Here is a 9,673-nt window from a genome sequence, read left to right as displayed (position 1 = left end):
TTAAAGAATATGGTCTCTGCAACACAAATCCTCCTTCCTTATATGTTATTACCCCCCCCCCTTCCCGAGGCACATAGTTCTTTTTATTGTGAAGACCTTTCATAAATTCCAATAGAGGCGAAGTATGATGATCCTCATCGTACCCTATTGGTCTCTACAGAACTGGTTTCCACTTCTCAACTGCCTCATCTAGAAGGGCACCTTCTTCATCCAGACTTGAAGTCTCTCTGGTCCTCATGGCCTGGAAACTGAGCAATCATTATTTTCTCACCTGGGACTGCCTCAACCCATTCAAGATATTCTTATATCTGTCCGAAAGCTGTCAACTAGACAAGCATATTCTTTCAAATGGAACCAAGGTTTAGCTAATAGATATGAGCCCACAATTTTTCCACTAGCTATTTACCAGTACAGTATGTGTATAATCTGTGTTAACAAAGCATTCAAATATACTCTTAGCCTACCATGCACCAGTGGATAACGTTCCAGTTTCTCACTATACTGTTATAATTCATAAAGAATCTTCTCCATGTCAAGCTTCCAGTACAGAAGTTCCCTAGATCTTGGGCCTTAACTTGAGATAACATAATAAAATCACCCTTTGAGCCTTTGGAAACTTCTTCCCTGAATTTCATTACTTGGAAATTCCTTTTCTTCACAGTAGTAACCTTGCCTAGAAAGGTGAATGAGCTTCAAATGGTGGTGATTTCATAAACTCTACACTATATTTTATTAAAAGATTTTTCAACAAATCCACTCTAAATTCTTGCAAAATTTAGTATCACCTTTCCACATTAATAAGGTGATATTACTTCTCACCTTTTTTCCCCCCAAAACTTCAGAAAACCCCATGTGCAAAGGCTAGGGTTACCATATTGCTCCAGAAAATGAACGGATTGAGACATCTGGGTTTTATGTCCATTGAAAGCAATGGAAGTAAAAAACAGATGTCTCAATCCGTCCTCCTTTTTCTGGAGCCATATGGTATCCCTAGCAAAGGACCTTTTTGCTTTGGACATTAAGCATACTCACATACTACCTTAAAAGGCCTGAACCAATCAGAAAGTATATGTACTGTTGCTTTTCTAATTAAATCCAAATACAGTACTTGTATACCAGTCACAAAATGAACTTTAGCAAACTGGCCAGCTTCTTGTGTCTAATTCTGTTATACTCTCCTCAGCTCCAGCATGAAGGCTCAGATCAGAACTTTTACAGTCATTATAGCCCTGTTAATGGCTCATTGCTTGGTACCATCTGTGAATTAGTAACAATATCCTGGCTCTGTACCTTTACTTTGCATTAAGGGCCAATACAGAAACTTACTGCAGGTAGCAATGCATATTTCCTGTGAAGGAAGCATGATGTGAGAAAACTATGGTCAGTGCAGAAGGGTTGGCTCCCTCTGCATAGGGCAGAAAAGCAAATATTTGCTTGCCAAACCCGCCATCTCCTCAAAACACTTCTGGGTGTCTAGCAGGCCTCTGCCCCTAATATTAAATAAATAAATACAGTATACTGGTGCCTAGTGCCACCCAGCCCTCCACACCCCTGAACCTTTGAAAGAGGCTCACTTGCTCCTGTCTTAACATTGTCATCTTTGAAAATAGTGTGCATCTCGGAGAAAGAGATAATGGTTACTGTGGATGGGCAGACTAGATGGGCCATTTGGCCTTTATCTGCCATCATGTTTATGTTTCCACCTGACACTGTGGTGGTGGGGTGCTAATAAATACTACAGAATATTTTTTTTATATATCTGATTTTTTTTATATATCTGGTGTGTTGGGTCTGAGGGCCAGTGGATGCCCATTTTCAGGTTATAATGAGTGCTTATTTCTTTTCTTGCTACTTTGATGGTAGAAGCCATGGGGCTCATAATCAAAAGAGAAAAACGTCCAAAAACCGGCCTAAATCGGCACTTGGACGAACATTTCCCTAAAACGTCCAAATGCCGATAATCAAACCGGGTTTTGGATGTATTTCTAAACGACTTAGGCCTTTATAGAGCCACTCAACGTCCAAAGCTAAACGGGGCATTTCGGGAGGCGTGTCGAGGGTGGGAGTTGGGCAGGACGTGGGCCGGCTTAGACTTAGTCATACAGCATGTATAACCGAAAGTTAAACAACAGAACATGGTCTAAGTCACTAAAACCCACCTAAACTCACCAGATAATCACTGAAAACACATAACACAGACCCCCACACACTACCCCAGTGATCACTAACACCCCCCCCCACCCCAATAAAACTTTTAATCATAACTTGAAATTTCAGCCTCTAGACCATCATCACCTGGCTGCCTAGCATAGGAAAGCCTAGTCGTCCAGCCCAGAGGCAACTTAAGTCATCTTGGGGATGGGTTTGGGACCCATAGAGAGATGGACCCATGCCCAAGAGCCCCTGTAATCACTGCATTGTTACTGAAACATGTGCACTCCCCTATACACCTCCAAAACCCTTTTGTACTGGCATGTAAGTGGCTCTTGCATCCATAAGGGCTATAGGGGTGGTAGATAAGTGGGTCTAGGGGATTCTGAAGGTGGTTTGGGGGGCTCACCGTGACCTATAAGGGAGCTGTAGTGAGGAGAAGCCATGGCACCCTGTTTGTGAAGTTCACAGCAGTGCCCTGTAAGGTACCCCACTATTTAGGTGCCCTGTCTGGGTGTTCTGTCAATCACTTTGCAGACCCCTCCCACGTCCAACAGGGCTTGTTCTAGACGTTTTTGACTTGGACGGACATTTGTACGAAAATGGACAATAAAGATAGACGTTTTAGATCAGATCTGCAGGATGTATAATTTGGATGATTTTCGAAAGTCACGAAGTTGGACGTCTCTTTCGAAAATGTCACTTAGGCACTTTTTGACTTTGGATGTCTTGCGAACTGGACGTAAACGGACCCAGACGTCCCTTTTGATTATGCCCCTCCATGTGTCCAGACTTCTCTACTGCATGGCTTTCCTACATCTGCTCCTTTGATTGTAAGCCTTCTGGGAATGGGGAACATACCTAGTGTAATTCACCTTGCAATACTACTGAAAACGTCCTGAGCTAAAGCCAAGTAAATAGAAATGGAAATAAAGTTGAAACAGTTGGACCACTGACTACCCAAGTTTTTCAAAATCGTGGCCTGTCAGCCCCCTCCCCGAATACGGTAAAAGCCAGTGGGCGGTACTTTAAGGCTGACAGCTGGTGTCATAATTGATCCACTGCTGCATTTATTGCATTTTATACAGGCATAGGGAATACAAGTGAGAAATGGAAGGGGGGGGGGTGTTTAATAAACGCAGGACTGAATAGACTCTGAAGCTACCTGCCAGCCCTAGCAATATTTTTACTGCAATTTAAAAAAAAAAGAAAACAAAGTTATACTTCTGGCCACAGACTCCTTCTCCTCTTCCTTTGTTAGGGGGCGGTGTGTAACTCCCCTCCCCGCCTCTTTCACAGCTGTTTCTCGGACTTTGGAAGAAACGCAAAGCTTTATTTAGCAAGGCAAGGTGCTGAGACAGCACGGCTGCTGTTACCCAATGAGCGGCTCGAAGGAAACCAGCTTTCCCCAATGAGGTGGTGGAAACAGGTCACAAGTCTCCTCTCGTGGTTTGGGGAAAGGGGTGCAGAGGCTGCCATGGAGTCTCCGGCGTGAGTATCCTTCCTTTTCCTTCTCCCAAGTACAGTAGCAGGTTAGATGTGCGCAGGCGCACTTCGGAGACGCTTTGGGCCTGTTTCATTTTCCCCAGCTTCTCATTTTAAATAGGGTTAGAAACTTAGCGTTCCTGTGCTGCCTGGAAGGAATTACACGTTCTTTAGTGGTGCAGACTTGCTCGGCTTGCACAGTAGCAAAATATGCTTTTTGTTTGCAGTGCCACATAAAAGGTGATATTTCATTCAGTGTTGTGCATGGTCAAACTCGGAGACATATGACAATCGTGCTGGATTTGCTCACACCATGATTGCAATAAAAATAATGGTTTGCTTATCATGCATGCTGTGTCAAATAATTTACATATTTATAGCATTATGCATATTATCAGTAGAGTGCTAGGATTTCTGATACCCTTCTCTGTTATACTATTTTCTCATAGGCTGATGCTTAGAGAATGGCATGGGGACAAATTTTCCCCGTCCTTGCCCCATTCCTGCAAACTCTGTTCTCAGTTGCACAAGCCTGGAACACTTTAAAATCCATAAGTGGTTGAGGCGGTTTGCAAGCCCGCCCTCCCTCCTAGCCGTTTGTCAGAATAATTAGGATTATAACTGATATCAAGTTTCAAGTTTTATTAGGATTTTATATACCGCCTATCAAGGTTATCTAAGCGGTTTTTACAATCAGGTACTCAAGCATTTTCCCTATCTGTCCCGGTGGGCTCACAATCTATCTAACGTACCTGGGGCTGTGGAGGATTAAGTGACTTGCCCAGGGTCACAAGGAGCAGCGCGGGGTTTGAACCCACAACCCCAGGGTGCTGAGGCTGTAGATCCAACCACTGCGCCACACACTCCCCTATAAGGATCCCTTTCTGAACTTTTGGTGGCACCTATGGCTATGCCAACTGTAAATCAGCCTTGTGTGCAATATAAACTACCAAATCCAACTCCACTCCTCCCCTTTCTTTTTTTTTTTTTTTTTTTTTTCAAACAAGGTAACAGAGGAACATGAATTGCATGTTCTTGAATTTAACCATGCAACTTCTATTACTCAGGGGGTAATAAGACTCCAGCTATCTGATTTTTTTTATATATATCTGGTGTGTTGGGTCTGGGGGCCAGTGGATGCCCATTTTCGGGTTATAATGAGTGCTTATTTCTTTTCTTGCTACTTTGATGGTAGAAGCCATGTGTCCAGACTTCTCTACTGCATGGCTTTCCTACATCTGCCCCTTTGATTGTAAGCCTTCTGGGAATGGGGGACATACCTAGTGTAATCCACCTTGCAATACTACTGAAAATGTCCTGAGCTAAAGCCAAGTAAATAGAAATGGAAATAAAGTTGAAACAGGTGGCCCACTGACTACCCGAGTTTTTCAAAATCGTGGCCTGTCAGCTCCCAACCCCCCCCAAAAAAAAAAAAATAAAATAAAATAGGTTAGATGCCCGTGGGCGGTACTTTAAGGCTGACAGCTAGTGTCATAATTGATCCACTGCTGCATTTATTGCATTTTATACAGGCATAGGGAATACAAGTGAGAAATGGAAGGGGGGGTGTTTAATAAACGCAGGACTGAATAGACTCTGAAGCTACCTGCCAGCCCTAGCAATATTTTTACTGCAATTTTAAAAAAAAGAAAGCAAAGTTATACTTCTGGCCACAGACTCCTTCTCCTCTTCCTTTGTTAGGGGGCGGTGTGTAACTCCCCTCCCTGCCTCTTTCACAGCTGTTTCTCGGACTTTGGAAGAAACGCAAAGCTTTATTTAGCAAGGCAAGGTGCTGATACAGCATGGCCGCTGTTACCCAGAGAACACAAGTGAGCGGCTCGAAGGAGACCAGCTTTCCCCAGTGAGGTGGTGGAAACGGGTCACAAGTCTCCTCTCGTGGTTTGGTTATATGAAAGCAGGGCTTTGCTGAGGCAAATGCAAGTGGTGTGGATGTCAAAATTGCTCCCCATCGAAGAGGCAGACCTGGAAGCCCCTCAACCAGGAAAGGGGGCATCGCCCAGAGGAGCTTGAGGATCCTTCAAACAGGAAAGAACATCTCCCAATCCAACCCAGAGTGAAAGACAAATTAAAATGGAAATATCAAAAGTGCAAGCAGAAGTATTTGACCAATTTGTGAAGTCAAATGAACCACTTTCAAATTTTCTATAATTACAGATTACCTATGTACTAACAGGAGGAAAAATAAAATGAGATACATAAAGACATTGAAGGGACCAGATGGAAAGATCCAGCCCATACACATCACCAGAGCAAGAATTATTATTATTTTTTTTTAACCAGATGTCAAGCAGTAACCAACATCTCTGAACCTGAAACAGTCCAGTTCAAATCTTCTAGATTCACAGCCACCATAATAACCAGTCATCTCATAGCAATACAAGCACTTGTGATTGTTGCTTGTCCTTGCTGTACAAGAGGGTGCTGAAAAGTTCTCAGCCATGAAACTTACAAGTTATTCTACATATTCACCCCTAAGTTCAACACAATTGGCACACCGTGTCTGAAGTTCCTGTACCTGTAATCCTTCTAAAAAAATACTCTAATATCTGGTCCCTGAAATAACTGCTCCGCTGCTGCAGTCACCTCCAAATCACTCAAATTGTTGCCCTTTCAAACTTTTTTTTTTTTTTTTTTTTTAGGTTTGAAAATGGAAAATAATCAGATGGCACAAGATCTAGTGAGTAAGGTGGATGGTCTATGCACTGAAACCCCGACTGCATCAAAACATCCATCATTTTGACAGCCTTGTGAGCAGGTGCATTGTCTTGCAAAAAGAGAACAGCTTCCCTCTCCTTTTTTTCTGTTTGTGCCTCCTTTAATTGGCACAGCAAGTTACAGAAGTATTCTGCATTAAGTGTTTGGCCCCGATAGTCCCCCCCTAAAACACTGTGGCCATGATCTTTCCTGCAGACTTTTGGGTTTTGAATTTCCTTGGCCTTGGAGAACTTAAGTGCTGCCATTGTATGTACTGTTGTTTTGTCTCAGGATCATAGTGTTGTAACCATGTTTCATCAACAGTAACTAGTTGTTCCAAAAAGTTGGCACCAGCTCATTGAAAATGCTGCAAAATCAACTTGGAAGTGTTCACTCAACGTTGTTTGTCATCAGCAGTCAAACATTTGGGCACCCACTTGGTTGACGGCTTTTGCATAACTAGCTGTTCAAGGATTTTACACCCAGCACGTTCCTTGGATATCTGTAGTGTCTCAGCAATTATTTTAGCTGATATTTACCAATCTGCCCAAATCAGGTCATGGACATGGTTAACAATTTCAGGAGTTGACACCATTTGAGACCTCCCAAACCTTGCTTCATCTTCAGTTTATTACTACTACTATTTATTATTGCTATAGCACTGAAAAGGTGTACGCAGCGCTGTACATTTTAACATACAATAGACCAGGGGTGTCCAATAGGTCGATCGCGATCGACCGGTAGCTCGCCAAGGCAAAGTGAGTCGATCACCCAGGACTCACTTTGCCTTGGCGATCTATCGGGCCGATCAGTCTTCCTCTCCCCGACGTCAATTCTGCAGTTGGAGAGGAAGTTCGGGACAGCCAATCGCTGCCTGCTGGGCGGAACTTCCTCTCTGACGGCAGAATTGACGTCGGGGAGAGGAAGACTGATCGGCCCGAGGCAGGGAGAGCATGGGGCGACGTTGGCGTCGGCTTTGGGGCCTGTTATCCATTGGTGGTGTTTGGGTCCTGTTCCCCGATGGCAGTGGCAGTGGCTTGGGGAAGGGCAGGGAAAAGAAAGATAAGGGGGCAGGCAGGGAGACAGAAGAAAAGAAGAGAAACAGAAAAAAAGTAAGGGGGCATGAAGAGAGAAAGAAAGAAAGGTCAGGGAGAGAGGAAGAAAAAGTTGGGGGAGGGAATGAGGTGTGGAGGAGGGAAAGCATACAGGCTGATAGAAGGGAAGAAAGATTGGATGCACAGTCAGAAGAAGAAAGTGCAACCAGAGACTCATGAAATCACCAGACAAGGTAGGAAAAATGATTTTAATTTAAATTTAGTGATCAAAATGTGTCTGAATTTATATTTGCTGTCTATATTTTACAATATGGTCCCCTTTTACTAAACAGCAATAGTGGTTTTTAGCGCAGGGAGCCTATGAGCGTCGAGAGCAGCGCTGGGCATTCAGCACAGCTCTGTGCGCTAAAAACTGCTATTGTGGTTTAGTAAAAAGAGAGGGCGGGTGGGTATTTGTCTATTTTTGTATGGTTGTTACAGAGGTGACAGTGCATAGTCATCTGATTTGACCTCTTTGAAAAAAACCCGGAATAGGAATGATAATTAACAATTCCATGCATACAGTGTGTGTTGTGTTTTTTTTTAAATTTTATTGTTGGTAGATCATTTTGACTTGGTCATTTTAAAAGTAGCTCGCGAGTCAAAAAAGTGTGGGCACCCCTGCAATAGACAGTCCCTGCTCAGAAGAGCTTACAATCTAATTTAGACAACACATTACAGGGTTGGGGAGATTATGGTAGAGGAAATGATACAGTGGGTATAGGTATCTGATAGCAGTGAGTGGGAGTTAAGCGTTGAAAGCAGTTTCAAAAAAGTGGGCCTTTAGCTTGGATGTGAACACTGCCAGGGATGGAGCACGACGTATTGATTCAGGTAGCCTGTTCCAGGCATATGGTGCCGCAAGAAAGAAGGAGCAGAGTCTGGAGTTGGCAGTGGACGAGAAGGATGTGGATAAGGGGCTTGCCTGATGAGCGGAGATCACAGGGGGGGGGAGGGAGCACAGGGGGGAGATAAGTGAGGAGAGATATTGGGGGTCTTCAGAGTGAATGCACTTATAAGTTAGCAAGAGGAGTTTAAACTGTATTTGGAAATGGACAGAGCCAATGAAGTGACTTGAGGAGAGGGGTAATATGAGAATAGCAACTCTCACGGAATATGAGTTGTTCAGTAGAATTTTGAACGGATTGAAGAGGCAAGAGACAGGTGCGCAGGAGGCCCAAGCGAAGTACATTGTAGTAGTCTAAGCGTGAGGTGATGAGAGCATGAATAAGGGTTTTGGTAGTGTGTTCAGAGAGAAGAGGACGGATTTTAATAATATAAAAGAAGAAGTGACAGAATTTGGCAGTTTGTTAGATCTGAGCAGAGAAGGAGCGGGAGGAGTCAAAGATCACCCCAAGGTTGTGAGTCGATGAGACAGGGAGGAGGATAGTGTTATTCACAGAAACAAAGAATGGCGAGAGTGGGTATTGGAGTTTAGTCTCTATCTCCTTGCTGAAAGTTTGCACACCATTTCTTCACTGTGGAGTATGATGGGCATATTTCACTCAATGTTTGCATCATAAATTCATGGATTTCATTTGTAGTTTTCTTCTGCAGGAAATAGGAACTTAATGATGGCTCAAAATTCCACACTTTTCATTGACATGGTTCAATCAATGATCTGAAACAATGCCAAAACATAGCTTTACGATTCAGCAAATTGGCACTTCACAAAATAAAATAACAATTTTAAGTTACAGTAGCAAAATAACGCTTAGAATTTAGGAAGTTGGTTAGGCTGATAACTTTTTTTTTCAACACCCCCTTGTGCATTGCATTGGGTGAAATCCCTCATAAAAAGTGGTAAATAAATCTGATACATCTTTTACTCAATCCTGACCTGAGAGAGGTTTTAGCCTTCGAAAGCTAATCAAAATATGCATTAAATTGGTTCACTCAAATCATCTTATTTTCTTTTTATATTTCTATTTGTTGGACTAACATGGCAACCACGCTATTTTAGCCTGCAACACCTGGACCTCCTTATATCAGTTCTCAGGGTCTTCCGCGTTGTCTGCTTCCAAGAAAAATTGCACATTTTTTTATTTAGAATATTCAGAAGTTCCTGCAAGTGACCTGTTTTATTGTGTGAACATTGCTTTAATCCTAGTCTCTCTTCTGCTCACTACAGGGTCTCCTGTACTTTTTGACATTTCTTGTGTATGTACACCATCCATCTTTTCTGTGTACCTATATGACATATAGGTACACACTTCCTTCTCTGCCCC

The 9,673-nt window shown here is 43.0% G+C and overlaps 1 protein-coding gene across 3 annotated transcripts in view; it reads left to right on the top strand.

The window, feature by feature from the left end:
* The first annotated feature begins 3,415 nt into the window (after positions 1–3,415).
* Positions 3,416–9,673, top strand: part of LOC117361301 (protein ADP-ribosylarginine hydrolase-like) — a 49,969-nt gene continuing 43,711 nt past the window's right edge. Inside the window, exons 1-2 of one of the 3 annotated variants that reach the window (XM_033946456.1) lie at positions 3,472–3,642; positions 6,297–6,334. Coding sequence is in view for 2 of the 3 variants with exons in the window: in XM_033946454.1 (XP_033802345.1) it covers positions 3,563–3,642 (80 nt within the window). In the remaining variant the exon portion in view is untranslated. Of the gene's footprint in view, positions 3,643–6,296; positions 6,413–9,673 lie in introns of those variants that run through there. The other 2 variants (XM_033946454.1, XM_033946455.1) reach the window with 2 other exon arrangements.

Source organism: Geotrypetes seraphini, chromosome 5 (genome assembly GCF_902459505.1).
Source record: "Geotrypetes seraphini chromosome 5, aGeoSer1.1, whole genome shotgun sequence".
Lineage (NCBI taxonomy): Eukaryota > Metazoa > Chordata > Amphibia > Gymnophiona > Dermophiidae > Geotrypetes > Geotrypetes seraphini.
Note: the sequence above shows the minus strand (reverse complement) of the source record. Positions and strands in the feature narration are given on the sequence as shown.